Here is a 21,638-nt window from a genome sequence, read left to right as displayed (position 1 = left end):
TGCCACGACTCCTTGATGGAGTCAGCCACCGGAAACATTTTCCTAAAGACTAGAGAGGGAGAAAAGGGAATTCCTGGTCTCTCCCATTCCCGGCTAATAATCTCCGTTGCACGGTCTGGTACTGGAAACACCTCCCCCGGGGAGGGAACATCAAAATATCTATTTAATTTGCTAGACTTCTTAGGGTTGACAACTATAGGCGTATCAGAGTCGTCCAAAGTAGCCAAAACCTCCTTTAACAAAACACGAAGGTGTTCAAGCTTGAATCTGAAGTTAACCACTTCAGCATCAGAATATGAGATTTTACCCTCAGAGGCTACCGAAGTATCCTCCTCTTCCAAATTATGGGAAAGAGCAACCTGGTTAGCCTGAACCAGATCTGATACCTTACTATCTGATTCTATAAACTTACTCTTACGTTTCCCCTGCAGCATGGGGATGGCCGCTAGTGCCTCAGATACTGCCGAGTATACCTGGTCTGCAATTTCGGCCTTCAAATACACTCCATCAGGAGATGGAGAGGAAACGCAGGGCACTGCATGTGACGATAATACAGTTTGGGACACTTATGGAAGAGGCTGTGGCATTGCCTGGACAGCATCCACTTGAGAGAATGGTAGCTCAGCTAATAAGACCTCTCTGGCACCCTCTACACCACAACGTTAAGCTGAGGTGCCTACCTGTTCCTCACTGCCACAGAACGACTCTCAGAACAAGTGGGGGCCTTAATGAGGGAGAGGATCACAGAAGCTGTTAACCTTCCTGAGGAAAAGGCGCCAAGTAAAAGCGCGCGCTGCGTCAGGAGAGAGGAGTCCCGCCCCCCGTGATGTCAGAGCCGGCCCCGTATACAGACCGCAAAGGTCCTGAACCATCAAAAAAATGGCACAATAATCCAAATTTAATGACTGCAATATAAGGAGTCTAACCGACTGAGCCACCAATAAAGTTTAAAACTTAACGACTGTATACTGCATCTGTCATAAGCAAAACACTGTCTCTCTAGGACTCTGACGTCCTGTAGCCGTCCACACAGTGCCCTGTTATCCTGTCTATGGCATCCTGACTCTCAAGAATAATAGATTTTACAATTATTTTAATTTGTAGTTATTTTAATTTTAGTATAATAGTAATGTTAGTTTAATTTATAGTTTAAATTTAGTTTTTTATAATTTCTTAGGTAAGTTTTTATTTATTTTAAGATAGGGATCTTGTAATTTTAATTTAAAGTTAGGGGGTTCTTAGGTTTAGGGGTTAATAGTTTAATTTAGTTTTTTGCGATGTGGGGGGCTGTCGGTTTAGGGGTTAATAGGTTTATTTAGTGGTAGTGATGTGGGAGGCCAGAGGATTAGGGGTCAATAACTTTATTTAGTGGCGGTGATGTCGGGGAGCTGTGGAATAGGGGTTAATATCTTTATTAAAGTGTTGGCGATGTTGGGGTGCGGGGGAATAGAGGTTAATAACTTTAGTATAGTTATGATGATGTTGGGGAGCGGCAGAATAGGGGTTAATACATTTTATTAGTGGCGGCGATATTTGCGATGCGGGAGGGCCTCGGTTTAGGGGTTAATAGGTAGTTTATGAGTGTTAGTGTACTTTGTAACAGTTTAGTTACGAGTTTTGTGTAACAGCTTTGTTGCGTAAAACTCATAACTACTGGTCTCAGATTGCGAAACAGATTGTGTCGGTATAGGGTGTAACGCAAGCTTTTTAGCCTCACCACAAAACTTGTAATAGCAGCGCTATGGAAATCCCACACAAAAACACCATCTTTTTGAGTGCAGGACTGACGTTGCGTTACAGCCTTAAAGGCTTGCGGTACAGCTATACCGACTCTTAAGACTCGTAATGGCTGCTTTACTGTTTTAACGCTGAAATGGCCATTTTTTCAGCGTTAAAACACGAACGCAAAACTCGTAATCTAGGTGTTTATTAATTAATGAGTTTAAATACAAAGTTAAACACTTTTTATGTTTTCAGCTACTTGGCTGCAAACGGCTCCAATGCACATCTATATATGGCAATATATGTGTACATATGTATTTATGTGTTTATATGTGTATATATGTCTGTAAATGCATATATACACATATAAATACATAAATACATATGTACACATACACACACACATATATATATATATATATATATATATATATATAATGTATATATATATATACACATATTTAGACATGGGTAAGTATCTCTCTTTTTTAAAGCCCTTTGCAGACCTCATATATTTTAATACAATTTTTTTCAAATATTTTTTTTATCAGACAGTGTTACTATGAGTGTAACTGTTAAATGTATTTTTGATGTGTTTTTTTAGTGCAACTATTTTGTCTCGCGTAACAGTTAACCAGAGTTTTGAAGTTGCGCTAACCTGATGTGCGTTAAATTTGCGCTCAAGCAAATGCATTAACATTTAGGTCCTAATATGCAATGCTATTTCCATCAGGCGCAAAGAGCCAAGAAATACCCTATATCGCTTGCGCACAATAGCTAGCACACCGGAATATGTTTCTGTTCTTTTTTAACAGAATAAAATATAGCAATATCACAGGAATAGATAACATGTTAATGTGTTAAAAAAATATTAGCTAATGATCTAGTGCACCTATACAATGTATCATCTAGTATTCTTAAAATGTCTGCTTTTTCTATGGGGGTGTTCTGTCGAGAACTGCAATTCATCGAAAACTGCAATCTGACGTCACTTCCGGTGATTCCATTCTCTTGGTATCTTTATTTGAAAAAACAAGAATGTAAGCTTAGGAGCCGGCCCATTTTTGGTTCAGAACCTGGGTAGAACTTTCTGATTGGTGTCTAAATGTAGCCACCAATCAGCAAACACTACCCAGATTCCAGGGCTGGCTTTTAAGGGCCAGCTTTTAAGCTTACATTCAAATAAAGATAACAAGAGAAAGAAGAATAATTGATAAAATGAGTAAATTAGAATGTTACCTAAAATTGCCTGCTCTATCTGAATCACAAAAGTTTAATTTTGACTAAACTATTCCTTTAATGTAGGAGACATTTTATTAGTACAGGTTGCAGGTCTGCCTATCTATCTATCTATCTATCTATCTATCTACCTCAAACTCATTATACAGAGCAGCATGTATATTATTACTATAACTTACTACTGAGTTATTGCTGCCAGTGCTACTGCTGAGTCTACCTAGGCATGCTTTTCAACAAAGGATACCAAGACAATGAAGCAAATTAGATAATAGAAGTAAATTAAAAATGTTAAAAATCATTAAAAATTTTAAAAATCGCATTCTCTGAATCACGAATATAGTGTCCGTTTAAAAAAATAAATAAAATAATACAGAAATAGATAAATAAAAACTTATGAGAAGACAATTATGACTGTGGAGTGTAAAAAAAACAAGGGGATGGATAAGAAAGAAATTGCCATCAAAAGGGAGTAGATGTATGTAGTGAATAAGGAGATATGATACAACTTAAGTCTGACTCCTCCAAATCCCAGTAGTAAAACAAGGATTATTTGCTAGCAACAGTATCAGAATGCACCTCTGTATAAACAGTACTGAATAGCTGACGTATACAAGGTTATATATGTTCTGTATACTTACACATCAATAAATCAATAGAAATAGTTTCTCTAAAGCCATTATGTCTTCAGAAATCTTTTTCTTTGGATAAGATGGATCTTTGTGTTGGCGCTATTACTCATTCTAAACCTTGTGTATGACATCTCTGTGGCGAGATTATCAGTTGTGTTTGTATTATACTTAGCTCGCCTTCATTACATCCCCATAAGCTGGCAACTCACATACTGATTTATTGCACTTACAATTAATCATTTTGTGAGATGAGGATAAAAATTTACTGATTAAATTGGTCTGATTTACTACTTTGAATGGGTTCCAGGAAAGCTAAATCTCTTGCGCTGTGTATATTGTATGGCTAAGACAGAAATCTTGTTCCATTTCTTTCTCTCCCTTTATATTTTTTGCTAAATTAATATACATGATCCAAATTCCATAAATCATCAGCAAATGTTCCAAAAACTGAGCTATGGGAGAACAATGTCTAGAGGGTAGAGAAGGTTTAGGTTTTGAGAACAAAGTTCTGTTAGTGGTGTTGGACCTTGTGAAAAATGTCAAATTATCACTTAATACAGGAAGTACAAAAAAGATAGATGTTGCGCTATGTGCATAATGTTATTTACACACAACATTATTCTAGAATATGTTTTATATACAAGCATAAAAATGATTGCTTTAAGACAGTAAGGGCCAGATTAACAGTGGAGCGCAAACATTTGTGCGCAATCGATATCAGGTTTTCACGCAGTTTAAATTGCACTCGTATTACAAGCTGAAAGTAAATGTGAATGTGTGATTAACTTGACCTCAGAGCACTGGTTAACTGTTTCACAAACCTAAAAAGTGTCATCAAAAATACATTACAAATTACAGTTAAACTTATACCACCATCTAATACAAATTATTTTACAAACATATTGCACACAAAAAATTATAAGGTCTCATAAGGTCTCAAAGATATGAGGTCTCAGGTGTTAGAAAAAAAACAGACAAAGGGCTTTAACATTGATATATATACATATATATGTCTAAAGATGTATATGTATGTATATATGTCTGCGTGTGTGTGCAGGTATGTATGTATGTATGTATGTATTTATCTGTGTATATATGTATTTTTATATATATATATATATATATATATATATATATATATATATATATACATATAAACAAATAAATACATATTATGTATACAAATATAGACATATATAGAGGTGCATTGAAGCCCTTTGCAGTTAAGTAAATGAAAAGTAAAATGAAAATCATATTCATGCAATATTCATATATTAAAGGGCCATAATACCCAAATGTTTAAACACTTGAAAGTGATGCAGTATATCTGTAAAAATCTGACTAGAAAATATCACCTGAACATCTCTATGTAAAAAAGAAAGATATTTTACCTCAAAAGTTTCTCAGTAGCCACATCCCATTGTAAAGGACTTCTAAGCAGCATATCAGTATGTCTGTCCCGGGACAGCCGAAGCGTTGAGCCTTGTGCACTCTCATGTTATTTCCCTATTCAGTGTAAGGAAGTTTACAATGAAATCTCATGAGAGTTAAGTCAAATCTCATGAGATCACAGTAAAAGAGTTCATGACCTCAGCACTGCTGATGCTGATTGGCTGCTGTTCATTTCTTCATTTTTTTTATTTTTGTGTTACCTGCAGCTGAGCAGCAGTTGAGTATAACTTTTACACAGAACTTACTCTGCTGAGCTGAGGAAATTGTGAGGTAAAATATCTTCCTCTTTTGCATAGAGATGCTCAGGTGATATTTTCCTGTCAGCTTTTTACAGTTATACTGCATCAGTTTCAAGTGATTTAGCATATGAGTATTATGTCCCTTTAAATACTAGTCCTAAAGCCCGTTCACACGGGCCATTTTTTGCAGTAAAGCGGTCCCACCCCTTGCTCTCTTTCTCCCCCTCTTTTGTGCTCTCTCTCCCTCTCTTTTGTGCTCTCTCCCCCTCTCTTTTGCGCTCTCTCTTGCTCCACCTCTCTTTTGCTCTCTCTCTCCCCCCTCTCTTATGCTCACTCTCCCCCTCTCTTTTGCGCTCTCTCTCGCTCCACCTCTCTTTTGCTCTCTCTTTCCCCCATCTCTTTTGCTCCCTCTCTTCCCCTCTCTTTTGCTTTCTCTCCCCCTCTCTTTTGCGCTCTCTCCCCCTCTCTTTTACGCTCTCTCTCTCCTCCCTCTCTTTTGCGTTCTCTCTCTCTTTTGCGCTCTCTCTCCCTTCTCTTTTGCGCTCTCTTTCTCCCCCCTCTCTATTGTGCTCTCTCTCTCCCTCTCTTTTGCTCTGTCTCTCTCCTTTTTTTTTTGCTCTCTCTCTCCATCCCTCTCTTTTGCTCTTTCTCCCCCTCTCTTTTTCTCTCCCCCTCTCTATTGCTCTATCCCCCCACTCTTTTGCTCTCTCTCCCCTCTATTTTGCTCTTTCTCTTCTCTTTTGCTCTTTCCCCTCTATTTTGCTCTCTCTTCCCTCTATTTTGCTCTTTCCCTTCTCTTCTGCTCTTTCCCCTCTATTTTGCTCTCTCTCCCCCTCTCTTCTGCACTTTCCCCTCTCTTCTGCTCTTCCCCCTCTCTTTAGCTCTTTCCTATCTCTTTTTATCTCTCCCCCTCTCTATTTCTCTCCCCTCTCTCTCGTGGCCCGGCCACACCCCACCACGCCCAGACCCCACCGACCCCACCCATGTTCCAGACGGCCACGCCCACGTTCCTGCCCGGTCACGCCCACTTTCACCGCAAACAGCATGTCAGTAAAAGAGTTCATGACCTCAGCACTGCTGATGCTGATTGGCTGCTGTTCATTTCTTCATTTTTTTTATTTTTGTTTTACCTGCAGATGAGCAGCAGTTATTTCTATTTTGCTCTCTCTCCCACTCTCTTCTGCACTTTCCCCTCTCTTCTGCTCTTCCCCCTCTCTTTAGCTCTTTCCTATCTCTTTTTATCTCTCCCCCTCTCTATTTCTCTCCCCTCTCTCTTGCACCGACCGTGTCCGGCCACGCCCCCACCACGCCCCAAACCAAACCGACCCCACCCATGTTCCAGTCGGCCAAGCCCACGTTCCTGCCTGGCCACGCCCACTTTCACCGCAAACAGCATGTCAGTAAAAGAGTTCATGACCTCAGCACTGCTGATGCTGATTGGCTGCTGTTCATTTCTTCATTTTTTTTATTTTTGTTTTACCTGCAGATGAGCAGCAGTTATTTCTATTTTGCTCTCTCTCCCACTCTCTTCTGCACTTTCCCCTCTCTTCTGCTCTTCCCCCTCTCTTTAGCTCTTTCCTATCTCTTTTTATCTCTCCCCCTCTCTATTTCTCTCCCCTCTCTCTTGCACCGACCGTGTCCGGCCACGCCCCCACCACGCCCCAGACCAAACCGACCCCACCCATGCTCCAGAAGGCCACGCCCACGTTCCTGTCCGGTCACGCCCACTTTCACCGCAAACAGCATGTCAGTAAAAGAGTTCATGACCTCAGCACTGGTAAGGCCAGGTGTGTTTGTCCTCGTGCTGTCTCTACTGTGCATGACAGCTTCAGACAAACACACTTGGCCTTTTATATTATAGGATAGTGTGTATTTACTGTAAATATTTCACATTCCAATGTTCTTCCCATAACACAATATTTTTATAAATAGATATGCCTATATATATCTGCATATATATATATATATATCTGTATATATCTATACCTATATATAAAATCATGTGTATAAGTATAGATATTTATTGTACCAAAAAAAGCATCAGATATATGTAGAAATATGTATTTATGAATAAATAGAACATATTCTGCTCTGTGCAGAACACTGGAATGTGAAATATTCATATTTTCATGTGGGCTTAGTGCACATGAGAATATGCAATCTGGTTAGCGCACGAGTAGGGTGTTTGGGTCTTTTTCTACTTTTTTTGGCTCCACTGACTTCTATGGGTTAGCACAAGAGCGCTAACTTTTTAATTTCAACTCATAATACCAGCGCAACCCGATATGCGGAAAAAAAATAATTCTAGTGCAATTAGCTTTTTCTAGTGAAAGGGCTAAATAGCACTCCACTTGTACTCTAATCCTAAATGTTTAAATGATTTGTCATATGGTCTAGTTCTAAACTATACTTTTTTTTCCCCTGAAAAAAAAAGATCTATTCATTGTTATACATATAATTATATATTGATGCAAAGTCACATTTTTGAGTCATTGTTCCACTGCAAGCCACATTCCCTTTGGGTCTCTACAGAGTTCTGAAGACTACCACTTCACTCCCTTGTCGTTCCCACCCTTATACTTGCACACAGTGAAACCAAACAGGGAGGTGACATCACACACACACACACATATATATATAGGCATTTGCTATAGAAGGTGCCTTAGGTAAGATTGCAGAATCAAGTTTCTGCTTGCACATTGCTAACTCATCAAAATTACAAGATTGCTAATCCTGTTCAGTTTGCTTCTGTTCCTGTTCTGGTCATCTTCCCTGACCAATCCATATAAACTCTACCACTCTACATGTTTTAAGTATTCTGTCTATCATAATCTGCATTTACTAGCAGATGGAACCTTACAAGAACCCTTTTCCATACCAATATGGAGGACTGGCTGCTAGACTCCATTTAAAGCAATGTAAAAGGTCCTGCTCCCTGATTGGCTGGGCAAAGTAAAACAATTTTATGGGCAGAGGAAGATAGGAACAGCCTATGTTACAGATAGATTAGATACTTAAACATAAGCATTAATAGTACATATCTACAAATAATCTCTATGTTTATAAAGTTCTGCTTACAAAATAACGGCTAGATTACGAGTTTTGCGTCAGAGGCTATGCGGTGCTAACGTGCAGTTTTTTCTCACCGCTCACTTACATACAGCGCTGATATTACGAGTTTTTACAAACCCGGCGTTAAAAGGCAAGAAGTAAGCGTTGAGCAAAATTTTGCTCCAAATCTCAATTTAATACCAGCGCTGCTTAAGTCAGTGGTGAGCTGGTGTAACGTGCTCGTGCACGATTTCCCCATAGGAATCAACGGGGAGAGCCGGCTGAAAAAAAGTCTAACACTTGCAAAAAAGCAGCATAAATCTCAGTAACGCAGCCCCATTGATTCCTAACATTGACCCTAACATGAACCCTGAGTCTAAACACCTCTAATCTTACACTTATTAACCCCTAATCTGCCACCCCCGACATCGCCGACACCTACATTATATTTATTAACCCCTAATCTGCCTTCCCCAATGTCGCCGCAACCTACCTACATTTATTAACCTCTAATCTGCCGCCCCCAACGTCGCTGCCACTAGATTAAAGTTATTAACCCCTAAACCTAAGTCTAACCCTAAACCTAACACCCACTAACTTAAATATAATTTAAATAAATCTAAATAAATATTCCTATCATTAACTACATTATTCCTATTTAAAACTAAATACTTACCTATAAAATAAACCCTAAGTTAGCTACAATATAAATAATAGTTACATTGTATCTAGCTTAGGGTTTATTTTTATTTTACAGGCAAGTTTGTATTTATTTTAACTAGGTAGAATAGTTATTAAATAGTTATTAACTATTTAATAACTACTTGGCTAAAATAAATACAAAAGTACCTGTAAAATAAAACCTAACCTAAGTTACACTAACACCTAACACCTACAATATAATTAAATAAATTGACTAAATTAAATACAATTACCTAAATTAAATTAAATTAGCTAAAGAACAAAAAACAAACAAACACTAAATTACAGAAAATAATAAACAAATTACAGATATTGAAACTAATTACACCTAATCTAATAGCCCTATTAAAATAAAAAATGCCCCCCTAAAATAAAAAAAACCCTAGCCTAAACTAAACTACCAATAGCCCTTAATAGGGCCTTTTGCGGGGCATTGCCCCAAAGTAATCAGCTCTTTTACCTGTAAAAGAAAATACAAACAACCCCCCCAACAGTAAAACCCACCACCCACACAATCAACCCCCCAAATAAAATACACTATCTAAAAAAACCTAAGCTCCCCATTGCCCTGAAAAGGGCATTTGGATGGGCATTGCCCTTAAAAGGGCAGTTAGCTCTTTTGCTGCCCAAACCCTAACCTACAAATAAAACCCACCCAATACACCCTTAAGAAACCTAACACTAACCCCCTGAAGATCGACTTACCGGGAGACGTCTTCATCCAAGCCGGGCCGAAGTCCTCAACAAAGCCGGGAGAAGTCTTCATCCAAGCCGGGAGAAGTGGTCTTCCAGACAGGCAGAAGTCTTCATCCAGACGGCATCTTCTATCTTCAGCCAATAGAATGCGAGCTCAATCCTATTGGCTGATTGGATCAGCCAATAGGATTGAATTTCAATCCTATTGGCTGATTGCATCAGCCAATAGGATTTTTTCTACCTTAATTCCGATTGGCTGATAGAATTCTATTAGCCAATCGGAACCTAAAGGACTCTATCTTGGATGACGTCACTTAAAGGTACCTTCATTCAGCTTTAGTCGTTGGATGAAGAGGATGCTCCGCGTCGGATGTCTTGAGGATGGACCCGCTCTGCCCCGGATGGATGAAGATAGAAGATGCTGTCTGGATGAAGACTTCTGCCCATCTGGAGGACCACTTCGCCCGGCTTGGATGAAGACATCTCCCGGTAAGTCGATCTTCAGAGGGTTAGTGTTAGGTTTTTTTTAAGGGTGTATTGGGTGGGTTTTATTTGTAGGTTAGGGTTTGGGCAGCAAAAGAGCTAATTGCCCTTTTAAGGGCAATGCCCATCCAAATGCCCTTTTCAGGGCAATGGGGAGCTTAGTTTTTTTTAGATACTATTTTATTTGGGGGGTTAGTTGTGTGGGTGGTGGTTTTTACTGTTGGGGGGTTGTTTGTATTTTTTTTACAGGTAAAAGAGCTGATTACTTTGGGGCAATGCCCCGCAAAAGGCCCTTTTAAGGGCTATTGGTAGTTGAGTTTAGACTAGGGTTTTTTTTTTATTTTGGGAGGGCTTTTTTATTTTAATAGGGCTATTAGATTGAGTGTAATTAGTTTAAATATCTGTAATTTGTTTATTATTTTCTGTAATTTAGTGTTTTTTTTGTACTTAGGTAATTGTATTTAATTTAGTTAATTTATTTAATTATATTGTAGTGTTAGGTGTTAGTGTAACTTAGGTTAGGTTTTATTTTACAGGTACTTTTGTATTTATTTTAGCCAAGTAGTTATTAAATAGTTAATAACTATTTAATAACTATTCTACCTAGTTAAAATAAATACAAACTTGCCTGTAAAATGAAAATAAACCCTAAGATATATATATACAATGTAACTATTAGTTATATTGTAGCTAGCTTAGGGTTTATTTTATAGGTAAGTATTTAGTTTTAAATAGGAATAATGTAGTTAATGATAGTAATTTTATTTAGATTTAGTTAAATTATATTTAAATGGACACTAAACCCAATTTTTTTCTTTAATGATTCAGATAGAACATGCAATTTTAAGCAACTTTCTAATTTACTCCTACTATCTATTTTTATTCATTCTCTTGCTATCTTTATTTAAAAAGTAGGAATTTAAAGCATAGTAGCCCGCCCATTTTAAGTTCAGCACCATGGATAGCGTTTTTTTATTGGTGGATACAGTTAGCAAACCAATTAGCAAACATAACCCAGGTTCGCAACCAAAAATGGGCCAGCTCTTAAGCTTTACATTCCTGCTTTTTAAATAAAGATAGTAAGAGAACGAAGAAAAATTGACAATAGGAGTAAATTAGAAAGTTGCTTAAAATTGCATGTTCTACCTGAATCGTGAAAGAAAAAAAATTGGGTTTAGTGTCCCGTTAAGTTAGGGGGTGTTAGGGTTAGAGTTAGACTTAGGTTTAGGGGTTAATATGTTTATTATAGTGGCGGCGACGTTGGGGGCAGCAAATTATGGGTTAAAAAGTGTAGGTAGGTTGCGGCGACATTTGGGGCAGCAGATTAGGGGTTAATAAAAATAATGTAGGTGTCGGCGATGTTGGGGGCAGCAGATTAGGGGTTCATAAGTATAATGTAAGTGGCGGCGTTGTCCGGAGCGGCAGATTAGGGGTTAATAATTTTATTTTAGTTTTTGCGATGTGGGAGGGCCTCGGTTTAGGGGTTAATAGGTAGTTTATGGGTGTTAGTGTACTTTTTAGCACTTTAGTTATGAGTTTTATGTTACGGTGTTGTACCATAAAACTCATAACTACTGACTTTTAAATGCGGTAGGACTCTTGACAGGGTAGGGTGTACTGCTCACTTTTTTGCCTCCCAGGACAGACTCGTAATACCGGCGCTATGGAAGTCCCATAGAAAAAAAACTTTACAAAGTTTATGTAAGTTGTTTTGCGGTAAGGTCAAAGAAGTGTGCGGTGACCCTAAAACTTCAAGACTCGTAATAGCAGCGGGCGTAAAAAAGCAGCATTAGGACCTCTTAACACTGCTTTTTATCCTAACGCACAACTTGTAATCTAGCCGTGTTTTAAAAACATTTGCACTCTAAATTTGTTAGCAAAACCTTTTATTGTTGCGCAGTTCAGGGATGTACCCTTTTAAAAGCCTCTTATCTCCTAAGCTAAAAGCGAAATAGGGACATATGTAATTGAGCTACTACAATAAACATTGTATAGCATGTAGCAGGGTTGTGAAGGTTGTGATTATGCGCTAATACTTCTCTGGGGATACTGAAATTAAAGGAAACAATGGCACAAATTAATATATAATGCAACAATGCATAATTACTATGGATTATTTAAAATCATATTTTTGATGTAAAAATAAAATAAAAATGCAAAGAACATCTCCCATTGTCCAAACAGAGATGGATGAGTCAAAAACTTCAGCAACAAAAACAAACAAAAAAAAGAACAGAAGTGGTAGTTGTCTGTCAGTCATGGTATTGTGTTTAATCTATGATGTTCACATCTGTTATCTGTGCTAAAATATCCACAGTATGAAATGTAAAACCTGCTGACATTTGTAATTGTGAAATATTTACCGTGCTCCAGCATTTTCAGTGGAAACCAGAAGAGAATAATGGAGTGGATAAGGGCATTGATGCAGTGACCCCAGAAAACCTATGGAAAACAAAGCAAACCATTACACAGACGTCTGACTACTAAACAAATGCTTTTTACTATGTTTAGCACCACAGTGTGATGATGGCTTTTCAGATACATTTTACATTTACATGAATGTTTGCTTTTCTTGTTTATCACGCTGCTTGCCTATTAAAGGGACATGAAACCCACATTTTTTTCTTTTTATGATTCAGATAAAGCATACAATTATAAACAACGTTCCCATTTACTTCTATGATCAATTTTGTTTCATTCTCCTGGTATCCTTTATTGAAGGTGCAGCAAAGCACTACTGGGAGCTAGCTGAACACATTTGTAACCAATGACAAGAGGAATATAGGTGCAGCCACCAAACAGCAGCTATCTCCCAGCTCCTACACCTACCTAGGTATCCTTTTCAACAAAGGATACAAGCAAAACAAAGTAAATTAAATATTATTATTATACTTTATTTATGAAGCGCCAACATATTCCGCAGCGCTGTCCATAAATACAATTCATTTAAATAAAACAATATAAAACTTGTAATAGACAGGACAACATTTACAAACACATATAGGAGGAATTGAGGGCCCTGTTCCAGTGGGAACTTACAATCTAGAAGGGTTTACCATCTAATGTATAATGTTTAAGGAACATATTAAGTGAGAACCAGACGGTTGCTTTGAAGATTTCTTACATTGTGATAGAGTTTTCTGTAGAGCAGGAAGTAGATACAGTATATGCAGAGCGGACCTTAAATACTCCAGAGGAGTTTTTATATGATGCTTTGCCAAAATAGTGTCTATATTGTCCAGAATCCACTGTGTTCTTGCAGACATACATTCTTTCCTGAAACCTAGAGGGAATGCTAACAGACAATCCATCTTCCTCTATTATTTAGTGCATTGTAGGTACATTTGTAGGCGTTGTATCACATCAAGAAATGTATATTTTTCTCTCCCATATGTTTTTGTTTGTTGTGAAAGAAATATGTAAGGTAGATGTCTAGTGAGATATGGAATGCTGATACTACTTTAAATAGAAATTATTGGATTGATTGTATTACCACTATATCATGATGTAATATAAAGTATGATGGTTGTGATGATAAGGCTTAAATTCCCACCACCCGATAGTCTAAAAGGAAGTAAGATTCCTTAAAGAGACAGTCTACTCCAGAATTTTTATTGTTTAAAAAGATAGATAATCCCTTTATTACCCATTACCCAGTTTTGCATAACAAACACGGTTATATTAATATACTTTTTACCTCTGTGATTACCTTGTATCTAAGCCTCTGCAGACTGCCCCCTTATTTCAGTTCTTTTGATAGACTTGCAATTTAGCCAATCGGTGCTGACGCATAAATAACTCAACAGGAGTGAGCACAATGTTATTTATATGGCACACATTAACTAGCACTATCTAGCCATGAAAAAAATAACAAAATGCACTTAGATAAGAGGTGTCCTTCAAGGAATTAGTTTAGCTTTCAACAAAGAATACCAAGAGAGCAAAGCAAATTTGATAATAAAAGTAAATTGGAAAGTTGTTTAAAATCCTATGTCCTATCTGAATCATGAAAGTTTAATTATGATTAGGCTGTCCCTTTAAGGATGCTTGTTGAAGAGTCTCAAGGGGAACTAGCATTAAAGCTTCTAAGACCCTCCCAAGAAGGGACTTTAAACTTTTCCATAGGTTGTATGTACAGGGACGCATAGGAGAACTGCTGGATTAAACAATATTGACCCTACCTAATGCCAGACATGTAGTTTAAACTTTAGGTAAGTATTATAGAGAGACAAAAAGCTCTTATGAAAGAAGTTCTTATTCCTTGCAAGGGTATAAGTATGAGACTTCAACCATGCTGAAGAAAGTAACCCCATATTCTATAATAGACAGTGGTGGTGGTGGATCTTTCCTGTTTTGGGTAACACTCATTCATATTATCTAACAAAATTTGTTGTCTTAAACATTATCACTCAAACACCAAGCTCATGTGATGTCTGAATATTCTATGGGACCCTAGATTAATAGATGTCTCTGTTAGCGGAATCCATTGTTTCTTTGCAGAGTTTTAGTAACATAGGAAACTATGGGTGCCATGACTAATAAGGTACGAATGCCACCACTTCCACCTTGTCACTGTGAATGTTTTGAAGAAATAGCAGTAACCGTAGCCAGTCATAAGCTTTATTGTAGTCCCATTTAGACAACCATTCCGTATGCTCACTAAGTGATTTTCAGCTTTTCCCATTTTCTTACAATTCTTTTTGGAAAATTAATCTATTGGGGTGTACTTTTCCAAGTAAAACATGATTCCTGCTGAGTTTTGGTGTCCGAGTATTTTGTGCACCCAGAAGGTGAACTGCTGTAAAAGATCGTACATTTCATTCTGCGCCAAGTCAAATCTTCGCCATTTCTCTCATTAATACGCACACACTGTATATAATTATATATAATACTTAATGAGACATCCAGTCATCCAAATGAAAGCGCAGCATTTGCACAAGCTGTTTTTTACTCAAAAATATGAAGTAAAAGCTGTTTAAATTTAATTCTAAATTGCACACTTCCTACTAATGCATTAGTAGGGAATAACTATCAACCAATGTATATAAACAGGAAGCACCATCCGGACTGGGAGCATTAGTAAGAATTGCATGTGAGTCACTGTTTAGAAAGTACACAACTAACGCAGCTGTATGACTATCAAATAAAATTAAACAATTATTTACTTCACATTTTTCATTTTTAGATGCTGCTTTTTCATAATTATAATAGAAAATGTTGTGTACAGCGTCCCTTTAATTTCCTTTCAGCTCTCTTTCTCCCTGGTTACCAGTAACGCTGGTGATACTACAAATGCATTGTGGGTATTATCCAGAGAGACATACCAGTCATTTTCAGTTGTAGAAGGCACAGACTTTTGAATATTTAATGAATCTTTGACATTTTGAATGATAATATTTATGTCATGTATTACAGTTCTGTTTGGCTAGTGGTATCAGGATTTTCATTAGTATTAGAAATAAAATGCAATACAATTGGTGCAAGAATTTCTTGTTTTCTAATGTCTCATTATCACACAGTTCACCATTTCCATAAGTTGATCACAGGAACTGAATTGAGATAAAAAGATAAAAAACTGGTTATACCATTAAAACCCATCTTTTTATCACCGTAATTTTCTCATTTTTATTTAGCATTATCATTTTTTACCCCCTGTAAGTCATTATAAATATGCAAGCTCATTTACCCAGTATCATGCAAATGTATGTGCAATAGATATAATGGCTCAGACAAAGTCAGTGCAGATAAACCAAAGAACTCATCACAAAACCTGTCTCTTTTCACCTTGACATACCTTTAGCTATTATGGACAAAAACTTTCCCAGGCACACTGGGCTGACCATTATCCTGGGCAGACATATCACATTTAGGGCTAGATTACAAGTGGAGCACTAATTTATCGTGCACCCGTAAATGGGAAATCCGCTAGTTTACGGGGGCACAATAAGTAACCAGCCATTACAAGTGTCTGGTTATTGCTACCGCAAGCTCTAGGTGAAATTAACCAGAGGTCAGATCTCTGGTTAATTAAAAAAAAATTCCCCTAATCACCCCCAAAATAAAGTGTAAGGTTCCTTTATTAAAATACAATTTGTAGCATCTATATATTTTTTTTAAATAACTGCACAAAGCAGTTATAAGGGGTTAAAAGGGGGGATGTGGGGTGTTAGAAAAAAAAATGGCACTAAAGACTGCCTTTACATTGTGGTCTATGGGGATTGTGAATATACTGTAAATATATATGTATATGCTTATATACATATATATGTATGTATTAAGTGCAAATACACATACAAACACAAATATATATGTATATATTCATGTCACAGATGCCGGGCTGCAGGGATTAAATTCCTACCCCCCTACCACCTACCCCCTCTTGTTTCTCAGCGGTTTTGGGCTCCTCAGAGTAACCACGATCTCCCAGAGCTTTGGTAAACCTGATCTTGAAAGAGCTGGCCTCTGACCAATCCTTCTCTCTCAGGCCGGCTGGGCCCATGGATCTACCAGCCGGCCGCCGCACCCAGCATCCGGAGATTTTTGCCTACGGCCGCTTCAGAGGCCCCTTGCCCCAGAGCTCCACACTTTTGGGGATTGGTACCCCGTGGGGAGGGTAATATCTGGGCCAATTGCCAGAGGTGAGCTCCATGGAGAACCGGGGTTTCCAAGCCCTATTCAGCAGACGGCCGGCCACATGGAATTGATGGCCGGCCACAACAGCTCGGATTCCTGGTCCCCTTTAACTCAGGTCGCTCCAGCGGCTACTTGTCCTAGACTCTTTTGAGGATTTGGACCTCTAAGAGAGGACTAGAGAGGGGGTAATTTTCAGGAGTGAGCCCTCTCAGGAACCAGGGGTTTTGGACCTCTACTCATTACTCCTTTCCCAATGGCCTTCCCGGTGTACGTTTGTTAGCCCATAACTCCGAACCCAGCCATGGATCAAGGCACTTTTTGGGCTGAAGCAGCTGGGGGCCAAGGGCTTTCCAACGACACCCTGGAAAGGCTGCTGCTACCCCGGGATCACCCCGAATACACCATCCTTGTGCCACTGGACACTGGGGAACAATAAACACAATGGAGGCTCCAGCCTGTCTGGAGGGGTGGGAATGGCGGGAGATGCGAAGGTCAGATAAGGCTTGTTATCAAGATCAGTTTGGGTGTAAATGTTGTGTTTTTTCCCTAATAAAATGTTCTTCTTTGTTCACCTGAATACTAGTCTGTCTAGTTATTTGGGTGGGTCTTTGCTAAGATCACTTTCTCCACTACATAGCGGTTGGTTCAAGGTTCTGTAAGGATCCGTTGGCGGAGCTACCAAGTCGGGGTAGCCAGAGATCGGTCACAATTAATATACTTATATTTTTTAAATATGCTGCCCAACGCTGCACAACTTACCCCCTTCGCGTTAGGTTCTGTGCAGTGTCTATTGGCATCAGAACGACGCTCCCATTGGAGCATATGGAAGCATATGGAGCAAATCAAGGCCAGTTCAGGGATTTACCGCTTGAAAAGCTCAAGCCCAATTTTCATAGACATTTTACAGTAAAATCCAACAAAGGAAATAATGAATGTATAAGGTAATGTTGTTTCATTATGCTTAATTACAAATGTTATAGGTAATTCAATGTTATATTTAATGCCCCTTTAAAGAGATACTATACTGTAAAATGTGTTTTTCCTTAATGTATTTCCAGTGACTTGCTATGCCAGGTGCAGAGTATTATATACACAGGAAATTGCTTCCTAGGTTTATTTTTGTAATTGAAATATGTTGAAACCACAAGCTTTTGTTTTCAAGAACATTCTCATTCAAATGGTGTTTCTTCTTCTTCTAGCTTTAATACTTTCAATAATACTTTGATTTTATGTGACCAAAATGTAAATATGTAGTTTAATATCAGCATATTAGAGTATCAGCATATGTTAAGTACAGTTCATATTAGGAAAGTGATGTTGAAGGTTAGAAGATGTTGCTGAGAAAGAGGTTAGAGGAAGTTAGAGAAATGGTAGACACCAGGATACTCATCTTTCCTATTACATTGGAGATAGGTGAAGACCAGGAGCGTAGAGTATCTTTCCTATTACATTGGAGATATAGTTCACAGTTAAATGCTGAATGAGATAAAAAAAAATTGGTGGGGGGGGGGGGGGGCTTGGGGTTGGGGGGGGTGGCACTTCCTGTGGCAGCCATCATGGTGGCTGATAACCTTGTCAGCTTTGAGTGAGGCCGATACAATCTAGATAATATCTCGTGTCACATTCAGCCAATCCGGCATAAAACTTTAGTTTCACATTCATTACCTTATTGAACAGCTTGACGGCTAAACTACATATACATTAAATAGATAAACTCCAATCTGTGTGTAAGACTAAGATGGCATAGACAATTCAGGACATGCTGAGACTTCCTCATGAGCAGATTCTCTTGCATTTGGGAGAGAGCATGGCAGAGAGGAACAGATCTACTGTAGAAATAATTAATAAAAAGGAGTTAACCATTTAGGTAAAGAAGAGATCACTATCGCAGTTGGTATTCCGAGAAGAAAGTGACTGGATCTGTCTGTTAAATGTTATGGACTTGCTTTACCTCAATTAGCACCTTGAAGAATTGATGCACAGAGACTCTACTTGGTGTGAATCATTTCCTTTTACTGGGTGAGACATTGTTATATTATGGATGTCAGCTGGGTGTTCTTCTACTTCTGCCCTACCCCTATCATTTCCTCTTACTGGGTGACCCATTGTTATATTATGGATGTGAGCTGGGAGTTCTTCTACTTCTGCCCTACTCCCTAGTACCAGATGATGACTTCACCTCATGTTCAGCATAGAAACTGAGTTTATGGATGATTTCTCCATTAACGTTAATCTTACATGATGTGCCCTCTATAGCATAGTAATAAGTGAATTACATGCTTGTATATCTCTTTTTTAGTGCCCGATTATTATTTTGTTGATTACTCACCAGTGTCCCTTTTAGTTTGTTCATGGCCCATTCTACTTTATATTTCCTTCATGTATCCTCTTAAGCCATTTCATTCTTCCTAAGGAGGCTTTACTGCCTCTCAATGGGCAAAATGACAAGTTTTATGGTACGGCTACCGCTTAAAAATTGGCCATTGCGCGCAGAATGGCAGGTCTCCCATATTACAAGTGGCGGCGATACGGCTATACTGCAAGCGTTTTAGCCTGTACCGCACCTCTCCTTTCCGAACTCAAAAAATGGCTTTTGAGTGTGGAATTTTCATTGCGGCTGTATTACAGGTTGTGCGGTCTAGCTATAACGCTAGCATTATGGCTTATACTGCCGTGATCCATTCCGCCATCAGAGACCAGTAGTTATGGATTTTGGGAAGCAAAAAATGTTTCACAAAACTCATAACAAAAATGTTACAAAGTACACTAACACCCATAAACTACACTATTAACCCCTAAACCACCATCCCACTGCATCACAAATACTTTATTAAACTTATTAACCCCTAATCCACCGCCCACCCACATAGCCAACACTAAAATAAAGTATTAACCCCTAAACTGCCGACCCCCCACATCGCCAACACTAAATAAACCTATTAACCCCTAAACTGCCGGCCCCCACATCACAACTACTATAATAAACCTATAAACCCCTAAACCGTTGGCCCCCCACATTGCAAATACTAAACTAAACCTATTAATCCCTAAACTGCTGGCCCCCCACATAGCAAATACTAAACTCAACCTATTAACCCCTAAACCGCCAGCCCCCTACATCGCGACACACTAAATTAAGCTATTAATCCCTATACCTAACACCTCCTAACTTTAATTTAAAGTTACAATATAACTACCTTAAAATAAATTATAACTTACCTGTGAAATAAAAAAACTAAGCTTAAAGGGACAGTCTACCATAGAATTGTTATTGTTTTAAAAGATAGATAATCCCTTTATTACCCATTCCCCAGTTTTGCATAAACAACACAGTTATATTAATATACTTTTTACCTCTGTGATTACCTTGTATCTAGGAACCTTCTTCCAGCCCCCTGATCACATGACTGTGACTGTTTATTATCTATTGTCTTAAATTTACCATTGTTTTGTGCTAAATCTTAAATAACCCCCTGTGCCAGAACACAGTGTTATCTATATGGCCTACGTGTACTTTCTGTCTCTTTGTGTTGAAAAGAGATTTAAAAAGCATGTGATAAGAGGCAGCCCTCAAAGGCTTAGAAATTAGCATATGAGCCTACCTATGTTTAGTTTAAACTAAGAATACCAAGAGAAAAAAGCTAATTTGATGATAAAAGTAAATTGGAAAGTTGATTAAAATTAAAAGTCCTATCTGAATAATGAAAGTTTAATTTATACTAGACTGTCCCTTAAAACTATAAATTAACCTAACATTACTATTTTAAAAAACTAAAATAAACATATAAAAAAAACACTAAAATAAAAAATCTAACATTACAAAAATAATAAACGAAATTATCCAAAATAATAAAAATTAAACCTAATCGTATACCCCAATAAAAACAAAAAGCCACCCCAAAATAAAAACACCCCCAATCTAACAATAAACTACCAATAGCCATTAAAATTACCTTTTGTAGGGCATTGTCGTAAGGTAAACAGCTCTTTTACATAAAAAAATTACAAAGTACTCCCTAACAGTAAAACCTCCTACCCAACTAAACCCCCCAAAAAAACCTAAGTCTAAAAAAAACCTAGAGCTGTGGCGGAGCGGAGCTGAGCAGGGCCAGCGGCGACAAAGAAATCCAGCGCAGAGCCTACTCTTCATGCGATGTCTGCTGCACACTGAAGATTGAATGCAAGGTACCCCTTTTATATTTGAGGTACCTTGCATTCCTATTGGCTGAAATATTCAAATCAGCCAATAGGATGAGAGCTGCTTAAATCCTATTGGCTGATTCGAACAGCCAATAGGATTTAAGCAGCTCTTATCCTATTGGCTGAAATATTCAAATCCAAATATAAAAGGGGTACCTTGCATTCAATCTTCAGTGTGCGGCGGAGGTACTTTGTAATTTTTTTTATGTAAAAGAGCTGTTTAACTTAGGGCAATGCCCTACAAAAGGCAATTTTGAGGACTATTGGTAGTTTATTGTTAGATTAGGGGTGTTTTTATTTTGGGGTGGCTGTTTTTATAGGGGTATTAGATTAGGTTTAATTTATATTATTTTGGATAATTTCGTTTATTATTTTTTGTAATCTTAGATTTTTTTTATTTTTCGTAATTTTAGTGTTTTTTTGTAATGTTAGATTTTTGTTTTATTTTTCGTAGTGTTAGGATTTTTTAATTTTGTAACTTAGGTTTTTTATTTTTCCTTTATTTTAGTTTTTTAAAATAGTAATGTTAGGTTAATTTATAGTTTAAGCTTAGTTTTTTTATTTCACAGGTAAAGTTTTTATTTATTTAAAG

At 37.8% G+C, this 21,638-nt stretch overlaps 1 protein-coding gene across 1 annotated transcript in view; it reads right to left on the bottom strand.

Annotated features, from left to right (window-relative positions):
- Nucleotides 1-21,638, bottom strand: part of ATP8A2 (ATPase phospholipid transporting 8A2) — a 1,256,305-nt gene that overhangs the window by 374,446 nt on the left and 860,221 nt on the right. The window contains exon 28 of the mRNA XM_053705572.1: nucleotides 12,577-12,655. Within this exon, the coding sequence (XP_053561547.1) occupies nucleotides 12,577-12,655 (79 nt within the window). The remainder of the gene's footprint in view (nucleotides 1-12,576; nucleotides 12,656-21,638) is intronic.

This window comes from Bombina bombina, chromosome 3 (assembly GCF_027579735.1).
Source record: "Bombina bombina isolate aBomBom1 chromosome 3, aBomBom1.pri, whole genome shotgun sequence".
Taxonomy (NCBI): Eukaryota; Metazoa; Chordata; class Amphibia; order Anura; family Bombinatoridae; genus Bombina; species Bombina bombina.
This window is presented reverse-complemented; position numbering and strand designations above follow the sequence as displayed.